This window comes from Terrapene carolina, unplaced genomic scaffold (assembly GCF_002925995.2).
Source record: "Terrapene carolina triunguis isolate 2854851 unplaced genomic scaffold, T_m_triunguis-2.0 Scaffold62, whole genome shotgun sequence".
Lineage (NCBI taxonomy): Eukaryota > Metazoa > Chordata > Testudines > Emydidae > Terrapene > Terrapene triunguis.
The window spans coordinates 34,042,963-34,067,053 of NW_020664413.1; the positions used below are offsets into that span (position 1 = coordinate 34,042,963).

At 40.8% G+C, this 24,091-nt stretch overlaps 1 protein-coding gene across 15 annotated transcripts in view; it reads right to left on the reverse strand.

The window, feature by feature from the left end:
* Positions 1-12,601: 12,601 nt before the first annotated feature.
* Positions 12,602-24,091, reverse strand: part of LOC112111063 (sodium channel protein type 1 subunit alpha) — a 107,969-nt gene continuing 96,479 nt past the window's right edge. For all 15 annotated transcript variants that reach the window (XM_026647542.2, XM_026647540.2, XM_026647535.2 and 12 more), the window contains 5 exons: positions 22,325-22,378; positions 21,872-22,009; positions 15,987-16,091; positions 14,432-14,702; positions 12,602-13,948 (listed from right to left, as the gene is read on the reverse strand). In XM_026647542.2, coding sequence (XP_026503327.1) covers positions 12,771-13,948; positions 14,432-14,702; positions 15,987-16,091; positions 21,872-22,009; positions 22,325-22,378 — 1,746 coding nt within the window. In that variant the 3' untranslated portion in view covers positions 12,602-12,770. The remainder of the gene's footprint in view (positions 13,949-14,431; positions 14,703-15,986; positions 16,092-21,871; positions 22,010-22,324; positions 22,379-24,091) is intronic.

Consider the following 24,091-nt stretch of genomic DNA (forward strand, 5'->3'; position numbering starts at 1 on the left):
TCCACAGAGATCAGGACTTCCTAACTGGCTGGTATGACTAGCAAGCAGGTCACAAGGGGTTGATCACTGGCTCATACTCTGATGGAATAAAAAAGCAGCAAAATCCCATGGTCACTAGAAGTCAGCCTCCCACCCAATCCAGAGAAAGCTTCTCAACACTCCCTGCTCAGCTTTCCACTCAGTGAGTAGGGAGGCTCCTTCACCCAGAAAGTCTGCTAGCCCCACAACCAGCACCAAGCATCTCCAAAAGCTACACAAAGAAGCCATGCACACCAGGAAAAATCCCACCAACATTCACAAGCCCAAACACACAAAATCAGACAGGTGGGTTTTTTTTGTTTTTTTTTTGCTGCAGTTCACTAAGCTTACAACCCTTTGGTTTCTTCCTGCATCTCACCCAGTCCAAGAGGAGAGGATTGTAGGATGGGTGAGTAAATGGCAAAAGACAACAGGTGGTTTTTGGATTGCAAATGGAAAATGTTTGAGAACCACTTATGTAAATGATAAATTTTTTGTGTTGGGTCAGAATTTCATGGTCACAAATAGGAATTATTATTCCAGGGGTTGCATATTCAAGTTGCATGGCTGGCTACAATCTGGATCATCTCTACTACTGGGGTGAGAAATCTATTTTGATGGTCTGACCCCAGAGGTTGTTAATATTGGAATGTTTCCCGAGGGATCTGAGGGAAAATAATAGGTGTAGTATAATTTTATCATCTTTTGTCATCAACTGTTGGGAGAGTGGTTTCTAGACATCTTTCTCCCTAGTTTTGTCCTCATAGGTCACTGTGGTTTACAGGGGACCTGTGACAGATGAAGAAATTGGGAGAATAGATTTTGAAGAGGCTGATTGCATCAAATTCAAACTAAATATAGTGTAGAAATGTTTAATAGTGACATTTATTAACCATTGAAACAATCTACTGTTTCTCCACTGAATTTTTAAATCAAGATTGGATGTATTTTAAAAAATATATATTCTAGCTAAATCAGACGTTATGGCCATGATAGCAGCAGGGTGGATTTGATTTAAATCACTAGTCAGGAGGACTCGATTTAATCATGGATTTCTACATAAAAGTGCATTCTTGTTGGTTGTTATAACCTTAATACATATTCTTCACAACTCAGAGATAGATGTAGGTTTCATTTTTAGAAGGTACACACTATACGTTTTCAAGTGATTTATTTTGAAAACTTTTCAGATTAGTTTTACAGCTATATCAGAAAATGAATGATTGTTTGGTTATTTCATTTACCAAAGGTAATTGAAGCAGATATTTATGAAGTCATTGGGAGGTGAATTATCTCCAATTCAACAGGTTAATCATTAATATTTGAAGGATTTTCTTGCCAAGCTGTATTAGGAGGAGAACATCACCAGTCAGACATTTCAATTGTTTTATTTAACTAAAACAACAACGTTATGTATTCTGGATTTTTTCTTCAACAGCAAACATACTGTTTTAACGAAACAAGCATATTAATTTTTGAATTTAGTTAAATATTCAAGTTTTTTAAAATCAGGTTTGTTTTTGTTAAAATTGTTTTTAACTAAAATAGTTAAATGAAACATTTTAAAAAAAACAAAAATTAAATCGACTATGTCAGCCAGGTCAACATGAGAAACTTAAAATATTGGCTTCTGCAGCTAACTCAGTCGTCTTCACTTTCATTTTCCTGTTTGTTCATAATCTGGAAAAGAAAAACAAGGTTTCCTGCTTTTTCAGGTCCCAAACGATTTCTCAATTTGGAATGAATTAGTCCAAAGGAAGAAAATATTCTTTCTACACTGGCAGAAGAAGCGACTGTTGTTAAAAGTGAGATTATCACTTCAACAGTCCCTGAATCCAAGTGTTAAGTGACTTCCACCAGTTCACTGGTGTGACTTTCTTTAAAACATCATCAGCAAACATATATATTTCTTGAATGGTTCACCCTTAGCTCTGAAGTTTATTATAGTTGGCATTATGGAGGGATGATTGCTGGATGTCCATGTCATATCCAACTCCTCTTCTTCAGCAGTTAAAGTTTGACCCTGGTACTGAGTACTGAGAATATTTGCAAGAAAATGAGCTGGAGATAGTGCTTGTCCCATTTGTTTTTTTAATGCTTGTAATTTAATTCTGTCATTGCATATTTCTCTTTTTAAGATCTCAGTTCCTTCCAAATTTCAACAGCGTCAGCAGTAACACAGCTATTTCCCTGCATTTTGTTCAAGGCTACAGAAATAGACTTCAGGGTACTCAGCATGCGTTCAACATTTCTCTTAAGCCCAATGTTGAGAACTTTAGCTGTGACAGTGCCATATATTTTTTCACGATTTTGTTCACAAACTGTCATCCGATTGGGCCAGTTCTTGATATAGTGCTCAAAACAGTCCACTACTGAGTTCGATCGCATGTCTTGTGGGAGAGTTAGCTTGGTTCCTCCCACATTTTTCAGAGCAGCTGCTGCAAAGTTGTTGATACAAAAGTATTTGGCAATTTCAACAACATTAACCTTTATTTCTGGAACACTGAAGTCTTTGTCTAGGAGGTGCATCAAATGAGCACTGCAACCATATGTTACTAGCTTGGGACTCTCTTCACTCTCTTCTAAATTTCTTCTCATCTTGGATATATTTGCAGCATTATCTGTGACCAAGCTGCGTACTAGACATTTGAATTTTTTCCCACAGTTTCTTATAGCTTTTACTGCTACTTCTTGTAAATATTCTGCTGTGTGTGCATTTCCTGATGTATCAATTGTTTCTGTAAGGAAGACACTCCCTTCTTCTGTTGTCACACAAGCACATACAACATGATCATTGTGGACATTGCTCCACCCATCAAGGCTCAGGTTAACAATTTCACCCTCTAGACCTTTTGCACACTGCTCAATTTCTCTTTCAGACACTTTATCCAGCAATTTGCCTGCGACATCTGCTCTGTTGGGTGGACTGTATCCAGGTCTTAATGACTGAACCATGTTAATGAAGTGTGGGTTCTCAATCATACAGAAAGGAAAGTTTGTTGCATAAACAAACTGAGCAATTTTTTCAACAATTACCTTTTTCTGTAATCTGCTGGTTCTTATCACAAACTTATCTATGGTTGTTTCTGGATGATGGAGTTTTTTTTTCTTTTTGCTACACGTGTTATACTGTGGCTATGTGACATACATGATGTGACTGAAACACTATCATTGGCGGATAACTCTGAAACTATAGAAAATGATGGTGATCTTGAAGATGGATAGTCTTCAGAATCCTGTATGTTGAGGATGGATTCTCCTAAACAAAATAAGTCAATGCAGTTATTTAATTATTATTACCATACTGCTCATTTAGTATTACTCATTGCATTCACTGACACTCAGTACTACTTTTAAAGGTGAAATTGTAAAAGGAAGATCTGCCTATTTTAGCTCTTTATTTTTTATTCCAACTGCATCTAAAATGATAGTACCATAGAGTAACAACTATATTCTTTGCTCAAAGATGAGAATTCAAGAATAGTCCAGAAGGAAGACAGGCAGTCCTTAAGAAAGAAGTATGAAATCAAAAAGTTTACCAACCTGAAGATCCTGCATGTTCAGACATGTTCCTTTCATCATCTTCAACGCAGCTTCCTCCTGAGAAGGAACACTTCTCATGATGTTGTTTCATTCGGGCAACCAGGCCTTGCATTTCTTTGTTGCACTGTTCGCATTTTGCACGCATGACTGTCTTACCCACAGGTAGAGGAACTTCATTAAAATATTCCCAAACTAGGTCTCTTTTATTGCCTGCTGCCATTATAGGTTTTCCCTTCTAGGGAGAGAATGGTATGGTAGATCTCAAATCAATGAAGGCTACACTCAGAAAGACCTCAAGACTTCTGGAATATGCTGCTCAAACAGTTTCACTTTTGTTTCTACAGCCTGTCCCTCCCTTCTCACATTTATCTCCAGACTTCTTCTCCTTGTCTAGATCTGTTCCACCCCCAACACTCATTGAACTTTTTGAAACTTTGCAGTTTAAAGAGAGAGGTAAGGGATTGACTCTGTGTACACAAATTTGCAGAGGGACAATAGGGTGAGGTCTCTTATTTCTCACCTCTATATATTATTTATTTATTTTAAAACATTTTTGCTGTTAACAAGCATGTTATCTCTGGAGACACAAATCCACAGTTTGAGAACTGCAAAACTAAGCATCTCTGATGGTATCTTCTAGACTGAGCACTGAGTCCCATTGGATAGATAGAAAGATTAACCTAAATAATCTGTATAGAAGCCCCTGGAACCCCATAAGATTGGGTCCCTAATCCATAACCTATTGGAACTCAGTTACAAAACTTTTCTTAAACATTACATTAATATATTGTCTCATACTATAGAATTAGAATTTATAATCCCTATTCCATGATGAGATATCTTTGAGCTATAACGTATCTTAATTAAAACTATCTTTAGCTAGGTTTTTTTCTCAAAAAGCATTTTATAAAAAAAATCATTTTTATAAAATTTTAAATCAAATCTGATTTAAAAAAAAATCATTGATTTTTATCCACCCTGGATAGCAGGAATTATTAGGTGACATTCTATAGCCTGTGTAATGCAGGAAGTCAAACTAGATGATCATAATAGTCCCATCTGAACTTAAAATCTATGAATTATAAAGATATTTTTGAATTCTTATGCTGTGGGACTGTGGCATCTCCAAAATCACAAGCAACAGATTTGTTCTGGATGGTGAACAACCTGGCTAATTGAGACAGTCTCCATTTTGTTGATGATTGTGTTGTGAGGAAACTTCTAATTCACAAATTAATAGATTCCAAGGCCATAGGGACCATTGTGATCATCTAGTCTGACCTCCTGTATACCACAGGCCATAGAACTTCCCGAAAAACATCCAGTCTTGATTTCAAAAACTGTCAGTGATGGAGAATCCACCACGACCCTTAGTAAATTGTTCAATGGTTAATTATCCTCACTGTCAAAAATCCGCACATTATTATTCAGTCTCACTTTGCCCAACTTCAGCTTCCAGCCATTGGGTTGTGTTATACCTTAAAATATGATAAAATTAATCAGATTAGAAATGAGCTGTGTTCTGTCCCTGGAGGCAGAGCACTATGTGGAATGAATAAATGCTAGGTCATCTCTGCTTTAGTTCCAGGTGGTGTCACTTACAAAGATTCTGGCTGTTTTAGAAGAAAAACTTCTTGTCACAATCTGTGCATTGGATCCTTGTCATTCCCACTGGATGAAGGCTAGAAAGAAAGTACGAGGTCCTTTACTGGTGGATAGTGTCAATACCCCCTTTAGGGATGGCTAGCTCTCAATTGCTTTTACTGTGGTTTGTCCTTGGCTTCTGCTCCTAAATGCGTCTCTTGATGCTGATAGTCTATGCAACTATCAACCAGTAGCTAATTTTCTACTTTTTGGTCAGGATTATGGAACATGTTATGGTGAGAAAACTCAGAGTAGCTGGATGCTTCCAGCTTTCTTGACCCTTATCAATAGGAATTCTGACATTATCAGATCTATCAGCTGTCTTCAATACTGGCTCATGAAAGGGGGCTGACACATCCATAGTCCATGGAAATAGTAGATTGGGCTACACTTTAGGGGCATCACTCCTGAGATATCCCAGAGGTTATTGTTGGGCAATCACACTTCTGCCCCGAGGGCTGTCATGTGGAGTGCCATAAGAATCTTCTTTGCCACCATATTATTAAATGCAATTGCTCCCTTCTTGTTCAGGGCGGTAGTGAAGTACACTAAGGCCTGGTCTACACTACAAGTTTAGGTCGAATTTAACAGCGTTAAATCGAATGAACCCTGCACCCATCCACACAACAAAGCCATTTTTGTCGACATAAAGGGCTCTTAAAATCGATTTCTGTACTCCTCCCCGACGAGGGGAGTAGCGCTGAAATCGACATTGCCAGTTCAAATTAGGGTTAGTGTGGATGCAATTAGACGGTATTGGCCTCTGGGAGCTATCCCACAGTGCACCATTGTGACTGCTCTGGACAGCAATCTGAACTCAGATGCACTGGCCAGGTAGACAGGAAAAGCCCCACAAACTTTTGAATTTCATTTCCTGTTTGCCCAGCGTGGAGAGCTGATCAGCACAGGTGACCATGCAGTCCCAGAATCGAAAAAGAGCTCCAGCATGGACCGTACGGGAGGTACTGGATCTGATCGCTGTATGGGGAGATGAATCCGTGCTATCAGAACTCCGTTCCAAAAGACGGAATGCCAAAACATTTGAAAAAATCTCCAAGGCCATGAGGGACAGAGGCCACAACAGGGACTCAACACAGTGCTGCGTGAAATTTAAGGAGCTGAGACAAGCGTACCAGAAAGCCAAAGAATCAAATGGACGCTCTGGGACAGAGCCGCAGACATGCTGCTTCTACGCTGAGCTGCAGGCAATTCTAGGGGGGGCCGCCACCACTACCCCACCCCTGGCCGTGGACTCCGATGATAGGGTACTCTCAGTCGCCATGCCTGAGGATTTTGCGGACGGGGAAGATGAGGAGGAGGTGGTGGTTGAGGAGAGCACACAGCACACCGTTCTCTCCAACAGCCAGGATCTTTTTCTCACCCTGACTGAAATACCCTCCCAAGGTGGTATCCCAGACCATGAAGCCGTAGAAGGGACCTCTGGTGAGTGTACCTTTGTAAATATAAAACATGGTTTAAAAGCAAGCGGTTTTTAATGATTAATTTGCCCTGAGGACTTGGGATGCATTCATGGCCAGTACAGCTACTGGAAAAGTCTGTTAATGTGTCTGGGGATGGAGCAGAAATCCTCCAGGGACATCTCCATGAAGCTCTCCTGGAGGTACTCTAAAAGCCTTTGCAGAAGGTTTCTGGGGAGAGCAGCCTTAGTCCGTCCTCCAGGGTAGGACACCTTACCACGCCATGCTAGTAGCAAGTAATCTGGTATCATTGCATGACAAAGCCTGGCAGCGTATGGTCCCGGTGTTTGCTGGCATTCAAGCAACATCCGTTCTTTATCTCTCTGTGTTATCCTCAGGAGAGTGATATTGTTCATGGTAACCTGGTTGAAATACGGGAATTTAATTAAGGGGACATTCATAGGTGGCCTTTCCTACTGGGCTGTTTGCCTGTGGCTGAAAAGAAATCCTCCCCGCAGTTAGCCAAGCAGTGAGGGGGGGCGAAGGCATTGGCACTGAGCTGTTCGCGTTTGGCTAGCAGGGATCTTCCCTGATACCAACCACACGGTTGGGGAAGGGTTAAAGCGATCATCGCGGAGAAAAGGATGCGGGGCGGGGGGCTTCATGCTGAGCTGTTCACGTTTGGCTAGCAGGGATCTTCCCTGATACCAGCCACGCGTTGCGGTGGGGGGAGGGTTAAAGCGGTCATCCCAGAGAAAAGGATGCGGAGGAGGGGGGGGGTTAGTTTGGTTTCTGCTGCTGCACGTTAACACAAAAACTGCAGCCCTAAATGGACAATTCAACGGGTTTTGCTTGGTATGGGAAAGGAGGGCGCTGCTGTTATGAAGGTTGCAGAAGCCGAAAGACTATGGCTTACCATGGCTGCCTGCAAGCTGAATTCTGTTGCCCGGCGTGTTTGATCTCTAACACCAAAGCCGCAGGCACTCAATATAAGATGCAAAAAATGACCTTGTACCGAAATCACATGTACTATGTAATGTGAATAGTGTTGTTCACCGTGAAAGAGTATACCCATTGTTCTGTAAAATATATCTTTTAAAATACTTCTCTCCCTTTTTTCCTCCTGCAGCTGCAAATGTTTCAAGCCTCCCTCCTCCGTCCCAAAGGCTATCTCAGTTAAGGCGGCAAAAAAACGCACACGCAATGAAATGTTCTCTGAGCTTATGCAGGCGTCCCGCACTGAAAGAGCTCAGCAGAAAGTGTGGAAGGACACAATAGCACAGGACAGGAAAGCGGCCAGTGAACGTGAGGAGAGGTGGCAGCAGGAAGATCAGAGGAGGCAGGATGCAACGCTGGGGCTACTGCGGGAACAAACGGACATGATCCGGCGTCTGGTGGAGGTTCACGAATGTCAGCTGGAGAGACTGCCGCTGCAGCCCCTGTTTAACCACCCTCCCTCCTCCCCAAGTTCCATAGCCACCTCCTCACCCAGACACCCAAGAACGCGGGAAGGGAGGCTCCGGGCACCCAACCACTCCACCCCAGTGGACAGAAGGCTGTCATTCAACAAGTATTGAAGTGGCCTTTTCCTTCCCTCCTCCCCCATCCCACCCAGGCTACCTTGTGAGGTATCTCCCTATTTTTATAATCAATTAATAAAGAATACATGGTTTTTAAACAATAGTGACTTTATTTCCAAGCTGTGATCGAAGGTGGGAGGGCGGTTGGCTTACAGGGAATTAGAGTCAACCAAGGGGGCAGGTTTTCATCAAGGAGAAACAAATAGAACTGTCACACGGTACCTTGGCCAGTCATGAAACTGGTTTTCAAAGCTTCTCTGATGTGCAGCGCCTCCTGATGTGCTCTTCTAATTGCCCTGGTGTCTGGCTGCGCATAATCAGTGGCCAGGCGATTTGCCTCAACCTCCCACCCCACCATAAACGTCTCCCCCTTACTCTCACAGAGATTGTGGAGCACACAGCAAGCAGCAATAACAATGGGGATATTGGTTTTGCTGAGGTCTGAGCGAGTCAGTAAACTGCACCAGAGACCCTTCAAACGTCCAAATGCACACTCTACCACCATTTTGCACCTGCTCAGCCTATAGTTGAACAGCTCCTTACTACTGTTCAGGGTGCCTGTGTACGGCTTCATGAGCCAGGGCATTAAGGGGTAGGCTGGGTCCCCAAGGATAACTATAGGCATTTCAACATCCCCAACAGTTATTTTCTGGTCTGGGAAGTAAATCCCTTCCTGCAGCCATTTAAACAGACCAGAGTTCCTGAAGACGTGAGCGTCATGAACCTTCCCCGGCCATCCCACGTTGATGTTGGTGAAACGTCCCTTGTGATCCATCAGTGCTTGCAGCACCATTGAAAAGTACCCCTTGCGGTTTATGTACTGGCTGCCTTGGTGGTCCAGTCCCAAGATAGGGATATGGGTTCCGTCTATCGCCCCACCACAGTTAGGGAATCCCATTGCAGCAAAGCCATCTACTATGACCTGCACATTTCCCAGAGTCACTACCTTTGATAGCAGCAGCTCAGTAATTGCGTTGGCTACTTGCATGACAGCAACCCCCACTGTAGATTTGCCCACTCCAAATTGATTCCTGACTGACTGGTAGCTGTCTGGCGTTGCAAGCCTCCAGAGAGCTATCTCCACTCGCTTGTGAACTGTGAGGGCTGCTCTCATCTTGGTAGGTATTCTTGCGGTTCAGGGCAGGGGAAAGCAAGTCACAAAGTTCCATGAAAGTGTCCTTACGCATGCGAAAGTTTCGGAGCCACTGGGAATCATCCCAGACCTGCAACACTATGCGATCCCACCAGTCTGTGCTTGTTTCCCGGGCTCAGAATTGGCATTCCACAGCATGAACCTGCCCCATTAACACCATGATGTCCACATTGCTTGGGCCCGCGCTTTGAGAAAAGTCTGTGTCCATGTCCTCATCACTCTCGTCACCATGCTGCCGTCGCCTCCTCGCCTGGTTTTTCAGCTTCTGGTTCTGCATAAACTGCATGATAATGCACGAGGTGTTTACAATGCTCATAACTGCTGCGGTGAGCTGAACGGGCTCCATGCTTGCCGTGCTATGGCGTCTGCTCGGGCAATCCAGGGAAAAGGGCGCGAAATGATTGTCTGCCGTTGCTTTCACGGAGGAAGGGTTGACTGACAACATTTACCCATAACCACCCGCGACAAATTTTCGGCCCCATCAGGCATTGGGAGCTCAACCCAGAATTCCAGTGAGCAGCGGGAACTGTGGGATAGCTACCACTGTGCACCGCTCGGAATGTCAGTGCTTGCCACGGTACTATGGACGCACACCGCCGAATTAATGTGCTTAGTGTGGACGCATGCACTCGACTTTATACAATCTGTTCCCAAAAATTGATTTCTGTAAAATGGGAGTAATTTTGTAGTGTAGACATACCCTAAGACAGGTCTATACCTGGTGCATGGTAGTGGTACAGTTGGGCTTGCTGATGCATTTGTGAGATCAAGCCAAGGCTGAGTCTATTCTCCACCAACATGCACAGGATAGGGATGTGGCGGCACCAGGGAGGCTGCTCTCCCACCCATGCAGATACCCACAGAGGTGGGAGAATGTTTTGGCAATATGTAAGTAACTCCATTGATTTCTGGAGCTACTCAGCTTGAGTAAGGGTGCCAGGAACAGGCCCTTTGAAAGGGGAAAAAAAATAGCTGTGAAGTTATAAAAGAGGTGGAGTATTATACAAAAATAACTTTGTCCTTGTAATCTTAATCAAGTTCCTATTCACATTAGATCTGTTTCCTCCCACCAAATATTATATCCCTTTTGTATTTTTGTTACTCTATTTTATTACAAGATCCTGTGAACATTATCAGTGGCAGTACTACTTAAGGGGCACAGCCCAGTGACAGCAATAGATTTCTGACTGATAGTAAGCACTATACCTGGTTGTAATGGTATGCAGGATCAGATCCTTATGCACTATAGTATAATAACTTTGATCTTATATTAATTTTAGTTAATAAAAACAGACAAGGGAATACAATAAAAAATGTAATCTTTATTATTTTGGCGCATTAATAATGTTGTTTAGCATCAGTTAGGGTAATAGCATCTTCCTGCATGCAGTTCACTAATACAGTATAAGTCAATAGTTTTAATAAAAGAAGTCTATATGTAATTTTCCTGTGTAAGAAACATAAAATGTCCTGATGTGTTTGATTATACAATTTTGCTACTTAGTTTTTGTGAAAAAATATTGTGGACCCAGATTATATTAATAGTAGTTCTAATGCAGCATGAATCAAAAAGAATATATGTAAATAAACCCTGGAAAAGATAAAGGATTCTGTGAAGGAAAAAGGATATTTTAAAATTCTGATGCAGGCACTGCTAGAAATTCAAATAAAACTTTGCATCCTTTTCCAAAGCAAAAAATATAGCCTTTTGTAATAAAGCAAATTGTGCACTTCTTTTGCAGAAATTATCAAATTATTTCAAATGGAAATGTTTTCAAATATAGTAAAAAAGCAGAAACCTACAACTACCCATTCTTGTCTTCATTTCTTATTTTCTGAAGTTCTTCCATGAAAAAGTGCTGTGGTCAGAAAGTAATAAAAATGGCTGTGACATCAACCTGAAGATAAAATTCATTTCTTATATTATATACATAATGCTGAAAAATAAAATAAAATGGTTTTTTTTACAATATTTATATTTGCTTATAAAATTCTAACCACATTTTCAACAGGTTTAGCAGTTTGCAACACATCTGTACAGTTTTGCTATACACCATATGTTTTCACTTAAGATTTAAAAATTTAAAACAAAAAAGCTCTTAAATTAGGTGCAAACTATTGCTTAATGATGTGAAGAAATGAGGTCTTGTTGAACAATTTGTTTCTCTTTACCTCTGATGTATGGCTTCCCATAATTAAGAATTCTGGACTGTTGAAAGAACAGCAGCACAGGCAGTATAAACATGCATTGATAGCATCCAAACTATCTATAATGGTAGAGAATACATACTTTTACCTGTTGAAAGCTTGCACACTACACTTATTGTGGTACATATTTGATGCAATAAATGTGCTCATGTCATTATTTGGTTGCTCAAACATGCACCACAGGGTAAAATTACTATTTACATAACAGAGGGCTTTTCATTAACATATACAATGTCAACCTTACTGAGAGCTGAAGATGGCCAAACAATACTGCAGGATAAAGCAGAACAATTTTATAAAGGGTTCGTTTTGGTCAATTCTGTTTTATAGGGCAGATTCTTTTAATATTTTTATACAGAAAACCATTTGACAAAGACATAAAACCTTGGACTCCAGACCTTACAATGAAGTTTGCACTTGCTGAGATTTAATGGTCTGTGTAAAAATAATCCATCTGTTCTGTTCCTGTGGATTATAGAGAACTTTACAGGCATATAAAGACTCGTCTGATGTGACACAACATGAATACATTAATTAAGCACCTCAGAATTTATTACTCCCTCCCAGAAACACAGAGTAGTTAAAAATCTGTTGTTCTCTGTGACTTAATGTTTTTTCATGCATGATCTATAAGTGCAGCATGCCTTCATGCAAATAATTTCTGTGTGTATATTAGAGAGTCATATTATAGAACACCTGGTCCTCATACCTGTAAAGTAATACTTAACCCCTTCCCCAACATAAACCCCATTTACAAAAATAGTTACATATAATAAACATATGATTAAAAAAAAAGATGAATCCACCAACACAGATTTTGTAAAAATATGACAAATGTGGCAGTTGAAATGCAAACAGTGGATACAGTTACTGTATTGTTTTATGCTAAACACACAAAAATTTATTGGTTTTCACCCCTTTAACTGGTCCCTACAGTCTGAGTAGCCATTTTTTCTCTCCTCTTCAGCAGTGTCAGCTGGTAGTGAAAATAGTAACCTCCAGTCAAGGTTATTTCCCCATATTATAGTCACAGTTTACTGACAAGGGGTCACTGTCTTGTTATAGGCACTGACCTTATGTATACAGTATATTTTTAAAAACTGTCTGTTTGGCATAGACCTCCTACAGGAGTCCTGTGGACACAAACACATCACCTTCACAGGCTGTAAACAACTTTTCAGACAAACAGAATTGTTTCCTTGCATTTTATTTTTCCTTCTTTCTGACATCTTTGTCTTCCTTTTCATGTTTTTCTTTTACTAGCTTTGTTACACAATCATAGGAAGGTGGACAAACTGCTGTTGAGGTGGTCATGTCTGTTTTCTCTGTAAATGAATTTTCATTTAACTTGTCAATAAGAATTTCATCTTTGATACATTGACCAATCCCTCCTTGGATTTTATTTTTGTTGTATGCAAATGAAGCCTGTTTTACTGTTCGTTTTAAAAGGTAACGTCTGAAAGCATGCTGAATAATGACAGCAGATGCCTCCTCTTGTTTTCGTTTTAATGTGGTTGTAATTGGTTCATAGGAGGCTTTTGAGGGATTGGATGCCATAAACCGGTCTTCCATTTGTATTCGAAGTGCATCCATCTCTCCACTTTCCCCCAAAACACGCTTTGTAAAAGCAAACAAGATGTCAAGGCAGTGAATTCTGTCACCACTCACCATGGGCAGATCCATTGCAATAAGCTGAACTTTGTTTGGTTTTGGTAAATGAAGAGGAGGATCAAGTGCAGCTGCAAAATCAGACAGTTTTGCAAATTCCATGAACTGGGTTGCATCTGGATCATATTTTTCCCAAACCTCATAGAACATCTCAAAATCGTCCTCGCTCAAGGGCTCGGCACTTTCTTCTGTAGCAACACTGAAGTTCTCCAAAATAACAGCAATATACATGTTTACTACAACTAGAAATGAGATGATAATATAACTGACAAAAAAGAAAATCCCAACTGAAGGGTTACCACAGTCTCCTTTAACAGAGCTTCCTGGGTGAGGTTTATTAGGATCACAGTCTGGTTCTCCACTGTTAAGAATTGGTGCTAACAAGCCATCCCAACCAGCTGACGTGGTAATCTGAAATAGGCAGATCATGCTGTTGCCAAAAGTTTCAAAGTTGAACATGTCATCAATCCCAGCTTCCCTCTTAACATAGGCAAAGTTGGACATTCCAAATATAGCATAGATAAACATGACCAGGAAAAGCAGGAGACCAATGTTAAACAAAGCAGGAAGAGACATCATCAAAGCAAAAAGCAGAGTGCGGATCCCTTTAGCTCCCTTAATGAGACGCAGGATTCGACCTATTCTGGCGAGTCGGATAACTCTGAACAAGGTGGGGGACACAAAATATTTTTCGATCACCTTTGCTAGAAACATACCTGTAAAAACAAAACAGCTAGTAAGTAAGGGGCAGCAATTTAATCTTTCTGTACTACAGTATCAGAATGATGGAGGATTGCAAAGACTTCCAAATCATTCAGTCATGTTTTATATGATTACTAACGTTTCATATGTCAAGTAAATGTACTGTATAGGTTCTACTTTAATTTTTAATATATCTTATGTAAAAGAGATCTGATAGTTCAAGAGTGGATAATGTGTAATTTCTGACACTGAGAATGGCAATAGAAGAAGTTCTTATCAATTCTCTCATACAAATTATTCCTAATATAGTCAGATACTGTGGTGATGGCTGAATATAAGAATTTTGATGATTACTCTAGATAAAGTTACGGGAAATGAAAAGCTAAACAACTTAATTGTAAGCATTGTAATAGCAAAAGCCAAACATGAAGCACCTCAAGTAAATTGTCATCGTCCACTCATTTTAGCCTCTTTTTAATTTAACAAATAATTCTTACCTACTATGGAGAGAATGACAACCACAAAATCAAAAATGTTCCAGCCTATGGTGAAGTAGTAATAACGGAGTGAAATCAGTTTCAGAACACATTCTCCAGTGAAAAGGACAATAAACACCAGGTTAATCCGCTGTAAAATAATTTGCATCTCGTCACTCTGATCATCTGTTTCTATCATCATGGTGACCATGTTAAGGCAGATAAGAATCATGATGCCGATATCAAATACTTGTTTTGTCACAAAATCAAATACCATGCCTTGGAATTTGTTCTGGAGGGGGGAAAAAAGAACCATTCAATTCACACTTTACAATTATTATTCTATTCTATATTATACTGGAAGAAGGTAAGAAAATATCTTAATAACACACTGTATAGAACTTCAGTAAAAGGGCAGCCTTGTCAAATTAATAATACAAATATTAGAGCTTAATTCAGCTCCCTTGCATGTACATGTTGTGATAGTCTTGCCCAGCATCACACAGCAAGTTTGAAGCAGAGCTGAAAGAGTTCAGCTCTAGTGGGTCCCAATTTACAACCTTAAACACCCTTTCACTTTCTGATACCCTCTCTCTCATTCACTGTCCGTTCTGTGCACTGAATGAGGCAGGGGTCGTGTAGAAAGAATAGACTGTGATCATGTAATTAAAGACTGTACCTAATGCATATCCACAAGGGGAGGGGAATTAAGGTTGCATGATTCTGGCGATTTTGATTCTGGCATGTCTTAATTTTTGAGTGGTTGACTTTGCAACTTTAGCATTCTTTCTAATATTAGAGTTCTTCCAAAAAATTATTGGACAAATTATTTAATGTTGGTAAAACTTCTTGTCCCCCCCCCAACTCTGGAAATTGCATGGGCCGTTTTTGCTGACATTTTCCAGAAAAAATCAGCCCGAGGTAAGGAGCAAGCATGAGAATTTTTAACCCAAATGATAAAAGTTTGGCAAAGTTATAAGCAATTGAAATTAGGGAATTACAATGGGAAGTGTTAGGTAACTTTAACTATAGGTGTTTCCACAAGCTCCACCTATTACATGTTAAAATATAATAGGATTTTCAAAGGATCCTAAAAGACTTAGACAACCAACTCCAATTGAATTTTGATAGGACTTGGGCATCTAAATCCCTCATGCTTCTTTGAAAATCCCAGCCTTAATATATACATGTTCTTTACTGCTGAGTAAACTGACAGATTTTTCTTCTTAGAACTGTTACAATGAAAGCAGACAGTATGGCAATGATTTATTATCATTATTATTATTCACAGGAAAGGGGCATACAATAGAGTTCAGATTCCTGGATCTTTTCCTCTTTACATATTAAAAAAAGAAAAATATGGTAGCAGAGGGAAAAGGTACTTTCTTTCTTTAATGTGTTTAAATTTTTCACTTTTGGTTACCTTAATGATAACTTGTACATGAGCCTTTTATAGATCAAATATCTAGTCTTTATACAAATGTGAACTCTAAATAAACTGCTTACAAGCTAATATTTCTTCTTTTCTTTTAAATTGACCTTTTAGTCTGGACAGATTAAAGTAAATCATTCTTACCCCTGGCCTAGGTATAGGTTTTTGTGGTTTCTTGGATCCCAGCTTTTTCATTGCATTGTAGTATTTCTTCTGTTCTTCTGTCATAAAGATGTCTTGACCTCCAAAGTAAGGAAATGAAATCAAAACTGGTTACAACCATATTTACATGAATAATCTTTCAAAACTTTATTCACATTCAAAAGAGAAAAGGGATTACAAGGAAAATAAGTGTCTCTTATAATCTTATATTTTATTGTGGAGACATTATAAATACATCCTCACTAGGAGATCAAAGGAGACATATTACTATCAGCTACTTTTTCATTGGCTCTCTGCAGAGTTAAATACTGACATGCATTAAAGGCATCAAGTAACAGAGTCTAATGAACTATTAAGCTCATGAGGTTTTAGTTTCAGGTTCCAGTGTATCAAGACAAGGCACTAACATCCTGTCAATATTAGGTAGGCTATCAAATTCAAGCACTTCCACACAAATGAATGAGTAAAACGTCCAACCTCTTTCAGGGTCAAGGCACATTGAACAAGAAGTTTAGCCACCTTTTGTGCACAAAGGGGTGAAGCAAAGGCTGTGGGCATTTGTAATGTTGCTATCGGGCCCAGTCCTCACTCTTCTGTAACCCATTCTGATGTGGGCCTGATTTTCTCAAACAATGGGGATTTTTCTTTACAAGCAGTCATTCAATGTATATTATCTACTGCTTGCAATATTCTCATGCAGTTCTGGATATCTTTATTGTTTAATAAGGAAGGGAGAAAGGACAAGAGACAATTACTTACCACTATTTTTGTCAGTTTTACTCTTCCCTGCACCCTACTTCCCTCACCCTTCTTAAAACTAGACTTCCTTGTTTCCTCATAGATTGTACAATAATGCTTACAGATCTGGATGTTCCTACTGTAGGATGAAGGAAGAGAAGGACTCTGACACAAGCAATTATAGGTAAAGAGAGGAGACTCGCCAGAAACTGTAGTTCTTTGAGGAATACCTCTGCATATCCACAGTCATGAGATTCAAAGTACCTGCACCATGGTGATCCAGAACCTTCTGAAAAACTTTGCCACTGCATCCCCAATGTTCATGGCCCAAAGTTATGTAAGAGAGGTGTGACCCTCAATCACATCTGGTCACAGTCCAAGATGGATAGGAAACTGAGGAAGAGGGGAAGTTGAGTAGGGAGTTAGAATATTCAGAGACGTCCCTCAAAGAACTACAGCTACTGGTAAGTAATCCCTCTTTCTTCTTCAGGGAACCTGTGCATAATTCCACTCGCTGGTGGCTGGTAAGCTCAGTGTAGCTGAGATGACTGATGGGCTGAGGAATTCTCAAATAAAAAAGATGGTAAAGCAGCTCTGCGAAACCTGGCATCAAACTGTGAAGCTAAATCTAGAACTATAGTAATGTTGAGTGAATATATGTATTGAGTTCCAGCTGGCCACCTTTCAGATCTCCACTTCTGCCTGTTTCAGAGCAAGGGACTTGAATATACGTCTACCACACCCTCCAATGAGCGCCATAGGCACCATGCTATAGGCTATTTTGGCATGGGCCTCTCTCAATCTCTCCTGTTGGAGCTGTTCCATTTGTATAAATAATTAAATAACACTGGGCAAGAGAGAGTGAGAAATAGACTCTATAGCCTGGTGATTAGGGCACTCATCTGGGATGTGGGAGATGCAGAGACATGAACCTGGGGTGAGTTTCTCTCTAACCAGAAAAATTAATCCTGGAACTGAGAAACCTTGATGAAAACACATTTAGCCAAAAAAATCCTGACCAGCTCGAGTTCTACTGCATCTAGGACCTACTTGTCCACCGGCTGGAAGTGGGGAATGTGGTAGAGTTGGTTCTTTGCTCCTGACATACATATCAAAATTGGGGAGAAAGAGGAGTGACAAGAAGCGTGTCTCCCAAACACAGAACCTTTGCCTCACAGATCTGTTTTTTGGGTGCCTGTTAGTGTTTGCACGCACTGCCACAGTCCCCCTCTAGCAGCAGAGAATGGTGTTGCACAGGACTTCACGTCTAACACCCCCTGTTGACCACTTCCTTGGCTCTATGCTGGCCTGTCTCTGTCTGGGTCTTCCATGGCCCAGCTTTTCAGCCAGATCACCTCCTAAGTTCAGTCGCTTATGGGTAACAAAAGTCCAACTGTAAATCCAAATAAATATCCAAACCAATTTCTTCTGCCCCTCTTGGGCTACACTGAAGTTTTGTGCTCTTTGTCCTTACTCCTGGGCCCTGCTGAGTTCCTCTATGCTGTTTCCTCCCAGCAGGTTTCCCACTGCCTCCCCTCCATAAGGACTCTGTGCTCTTCCCTCAGAGATCTCCATGCTTCTTACAGGCCCTATCACAGGAACCTGTCCTACTCCCTGTGGTTTTCTCCATCCTGCCTTCAGCAGGTCTCCTCTTCCCTGGGTCTCCTTCCCCATGACTGAGTACTCTTCCCTATATAGTTTTCCCTGATGGGTAGGCCTTTTGTCTGATGTCCATTGAAGGGGAAGAAATGGTCTTCGGGGACATACAAATCCCAAAATGGGAGGCGGAATTAGCAGTAGGAAGGAGTCAGGGTAACTGAATGAACCAAGTCTGCCTCTTCTGAGATTTCTTGGAAGAGGAGAAGCCATCTTGGAAAGGAGCCCAAGGAAACAACATTGGTAAGGCAAAGACTATATCAGCAGGAGATGCTGATGGTGTCTTTGGCACCAGAGAGGAGAGGTTGAAGTTGGATCCAGAGGAGTCAATGCCCAATTGGTGCTCTTCCAAGATAAGTACTACTACTGCTTTTTTCTATGGTGCTTTCCCCTTAATGCTGGGAGATCTTTTTCAGCACACTTGCTCTTCTTCCTATGTTTCCAGGGAGCTAGAGAGAAAAAAAATTGGCATCCGACATGAAATCAAAAATTCAGTTCTGTTCAGTGAAGGCATTTCTTATGGCACTCCTGAAATGTCAACAGCACCCAGGATGTAGATAACATCAAGGTATCAGCACCAGAATTTTCCAGTGTCTTTCAGATATCGGTACTGGAGTGAAAACTATTTTCTGACTTAGGTAACAAAATACTGGCACTGGGACCCCAAGGTCTTTGAGGGCCTTGAAAAAGATGAGTCCTTCAATTGTGATTGTTCAGACCTGGAAGAGACTGACTGGAGCTGAAGATCGTGGTTTTAATGCTGTCAGCACTGAAGTGGGCCTCTTTTAACTCCTATGTCCTGTCTGGCTTTTATTTAGACATTGTAGTGGAGTCCTTATTAGGCAGAGTCAAGATTGGCTTCAGGAGGCTAGTGGTGGAGAGGTTGGGAGTTGAAGACAGCCATTGTGGGCCATTCATTGTGTGCCAGCCAGAATCCACTGCTCTCTCTGACAGCCTTACTCAAAGGGCTTGAGGAATAAAAACCTATCAGACTTTACATCTCTTGGGAGATGAGTTTCCTCCAGACAAAAGAGGTAGCATGTGCGTGCATCGTATTTCAGGAATATCCCTGAACTGCAGGCACACCTCTTGAAACTCTTCTTCAGGTCTGCCATTGTCAGCACTGACCCAAGCAAAGTGAGAGAATGCACTGAGGTAAAATGAAATATTAGATTTTTAACTGAAAAGGGAATGATTTGGTAATATATATATTTAGCTAGCTAAGACTAACAGATACTAAGGGCTTATCTACACAAACAGTTATTGCGCAGTAAGCTGAAGTGTAAATCTACAGCACACTAGCATGCCATGCAATTAGGGTCCAGGTGGACCCTGCTACCATGCATTAAAAGTTCCCTACTGTACTCCAGTGCACACTAGGGAACTGTCAGTATGTGGTAGGAGGGTCCACATGGACATTTAGTGCACAGCACGCTTGTGTGCTGTAAATTCACACCCCAGCTTCCCACACACTAAATGTTCACATAGACAAAACTATAAGAAGGGGTTTTAAAAAAGAACATCCAACAGTCAGGCAGACCTGGCACAACAGTGAGATTCCTCACATCCATAACAGACCATAGTCAGAAAGGAATTGAGGCAGGTGCAGCTCACACCTTCCTAATAACGGTCTAAGACACCAAAGGCAAGATTCACAGAGGCACTTAGGTGGGATGATGCTGAGTGTTGCCACGCATAACTTTTAGGTGTCTAGAAAATCACTGGAATTCACAAAGCCTGAGTTCAGCACTTAGGTTCTCTGCACAACGAATGGGGAGAGAGAGGCACCTCAGAATGGGATTCACAAAAAGGCAGCATTGTTGGGCGGTTCCTCACCTAAAATAGCCAGTGGGAGATGCCAAGCTGAGGGGGCCTGTGCTAAGCCCTGCCTCTCTCTTGGAGATAGGTGCCTAAAATTGGGCTACAGGGAGGTACCTCCCTCTGCTTGGGATTCTCAGCTGCAAACCCTCTCTTTATGTTAGGCACCTATGCCATTTGAGCAAGAAGCTGGGAGAGGAGAATGTCCCTCATAACTTTTAGTGCAGTGGTTAGGGTACTCAGCTGGGATGTGGGAGACCCCCAGTTCAAGTCCCCCTCCACTTGATGGGGAGAAGGGATTTGAACTGGGATTCTGATGTGTGGGGCTCCCACAGTCTGTCCCTTTCAACCTGTTATACTTTGGATAAATAATTAAAGAATCATTGGGCCAGAGAGAGAGCGAGAGAGCATGAGAATGACGCTGTAGCCTGGTGGTTAGAGCACTCACCACGGAAGCAGAAGAGCTAGGATCCACTCCATCTGTGCCAAACAACTTTTAAAGATTATTTATCCACAGTGGGATAGCTTGAAAAGGAGAGAATGACGGAGCCCCACATCAGAGTATCCCAAAGCCCAGTGGCCTATGGCAGATCACAGTTCAAATCTCTTCTGCTGATCCCATATGTGGTGGGGAGGGGGAAGACTTGAACTGTGGGTCTGACATATCCCAGGTGACTAACAACCACTGGGCTAAAAGTTATAAGAGCAGTCCTCCCTCTCTCCCTCTCCCCCATCATTTTGTGTAAGCCCACCTATAGGGGCCTGATCCGGTAGGTGAGCTCTGAACACATTTACTGGATTGATCCCTGCAGGCAAGTTCGGTGCAGGAATGCCTATCTTCTCCTGGTTCATGCATTGTTCTGTGGCTTAGGCATCCAGACACCTGGCATGGGGCTGCAGTACGCAACAACATAGAGGCCTAGAGAACTTTTACTGTAAAAATCCAAGCAAGTTTAGGTGCCTACAAGTTTGGCAGCAGCTGAGCAGGTTTTGTGAATCCCAGTGGGGCCTGGTGCTGGGATTTATGCACTAAAGTGGCAGTTAGGTGCCTATGTCATTCTGTGAATCTATCCCCAAGTGTTCAGTGTTGTCATAGCTTTATAGAAGGTTCAGGATCACTGAGGCATTAGTGGAAGTATGCAGAGAGGCCACAAAGAAGTAATGTACTGTGTTTTGCATGAACTGATAGCTCAAAATAGCCCAAAAGATTATCTTTGCACTTTTATAATAATCACCTTCAGATTGAGAAGGGCCAGAATTTTCAGCCAAAAAGGAAAAATAAAAAAACCCCAGAGAAAATAATAAGTGCTTGCATAGAGTGGCCTAGAATCAATAGTGCAACCACATAAAGAGTTTGTAGGAAGTGGCCAGGAGTGAGAATGTATTAGTCCTCCACTTACATTGAAAGGAATATCCACAGGACACTAAATAACTTGGGGATGCGGGGAAGGGAAAGGATGTGTTCCACTCATCACCCGGACTACTATGAAGCTATAGCATATTGTATCTTGTACTGTATCTTTTATATAATAATGCTTTTCAATTGTTTCAATCAGAATAAATGCTTGGGACAATCATTCCACATTTTTTATGACTTCAAAAAAGCAATGTCTTATATTGTCTTTAGGACAGAGAGGAGACACTTTAATACTTATCTTCTTTTTTTGCTGGTTGAAGTTATCAATGATAACACCAATAAACAAATTCAGGGTGAAAAACGATCCAAAAATGATAAAGATGACAAAATAGAGATACATGTATAGGTTGCCTTCATATTCAGGTTGATCCAGTACCTACAAAACAAGTTTTGCAACAACAACAACAACAAAAATCAGCACTAATATTCCATGTCAACAATTCATTGAAAAATCAGCAACTCATAACATAAAGATCCAAAATACTTCTGTCCTGGGATAGTACCTTAGCACTCTTACTATTTAATATATTTTTGCCCTGCACCTATTGAAATCAATGGGAATTTTGCTATCAGTTTACAATAATTCATACTTAGCAGAATTTTTGCCATGCTCACTCACTCATTTTTGTTAAACTTAGAACTCAGAGTCTATACAAGGAAAAGAAGACTTTAGAACATATATTGTACTTACAGCTCTTGAATCAACAGCTGCATACATAATATCCATCCATCCTTTAAATGTAGCCTGTAAATGAGACACATGTTTGATATCTGTGTAAAAATATTGGTTCATGAAAATAGCTAGAGTCCAACATTTTATATAACTGTTTTCATCAACTGAATACAGTACCAGGAATCTTTATATCACATTTAAATCATTGGTCTAATATAAGATTTATAGTTCAAGTTAATCTCTTGGCTTTCTTTAGAACTGCTTATCATATCACTACTTATCAAATACACCACCATTATATCTGTATATGAGCAGTGGCATAGTAAGCAATTAGTATAACCATGAAATCATACATTTATAATTCCTAATCATCTACTGCAAATTATAGTGTATGGTATCCATTTTAATGGAATAAATGCTTAGCAAATTCAGATGAGCAGATATAATGGCTACATACAACTGAGAAATACTAAGAAATAGCCTTCTTCTGTGACTTGGTTGCCACCAGCAAGGACCAATGAATAGTCCCTCATTATCATGTCAGTCAGGAAAGTGGCAACCAGTAGGAACCAAGCATATTTAAGCCCTCCAACAAGGTAAGTCTTTCCCTAACTCTCATTCCCAGTTTGATTACTGCTTTGTCGATGGTCAAAATCGTTCTCTCTGGTTTAGTGATTTTGTTTTTACTATAGTTATATTTTAGCATATATTAAAACATGTTAGGTCTCTCATATATGTTCTTTATTGGGAAGCTACTGGAGGAAGAGAATATTGAACAGAAGATATGCACTCTATGTGGCAAAGACTAAAGATGCACCATCTGTGGTAGCATTCTACGGACTTCTACAGCTGCTTCCTTCTGAGCATAAACCCTAACAGAGAGATGAAGACAGTAAGAGGAAGGACATCTCCAAGTAAGAATCAACATACTGAGATTTAATCCAAACACGCCTAGAGAGAAATGGAGGATTCAAGTAGTTCTGTAGTCTTTTTATGCCACCCATCATCATCTGCCGGAAAAAAAATGCAGGCACAGATCCCAGCCCAGAATAGGGAACCCCCTCTTTCATGATTATTGCTACCTCATTAGTTTCTTGACACCTAGTTAGTAGTGGGGTTATTGGAAAAACAAACTCTGCCCATGGAGCATATAAAGTGCAATACAGTTAGCAGCATCAGGAAATAGACCAATCAAAAGTGACTAAAGTACTGAAGAGACAAAGTGGGACCATTCATGATTAAAACAAAAAACAGTCCTGAAGCAGCATAGTTTTTAGACATGTAGGGTTGCCCTCAGGTGTATGTCTGGGAGGAGCAAGTTTTATACCTTAGGGGCCACCACAGTAAAGATTAGATCATGCTGACAATTTATGGCATGATTGTAAACAGGGCCGGCTCTAGGCACCAGCAAACCAAGCACATGCTTGGGGTGGCAGAATTCCAGGGGTAGCATTCCGGGTTGTTGTGTTGTTTTGTTTTTTTGCTTCGGCAGTTACGCTCTCAGAGGTGGGGTTTTTTTTTTTTTTTGCTTTTTTTGTGTGCCTGGGGCGGCAAAAAACCTAGAGCCGGCCCTGATGGTAAAACCCCTAAAAGATCGTGTTAGAGTGCAGGTACCCATGAACATGACTGAAGTCTCAGAAATGGCCAGAGATTTTGAAGCCAACATAACCATTTGAAAATCAGATCTGCCATCTTACACACTGGTGGAAAAATGCAGTGTGTCCATAATATGATCCCATCTGCTCCATCTGTTAAGCAGGCATACCTTTGAATTATGTACATGCT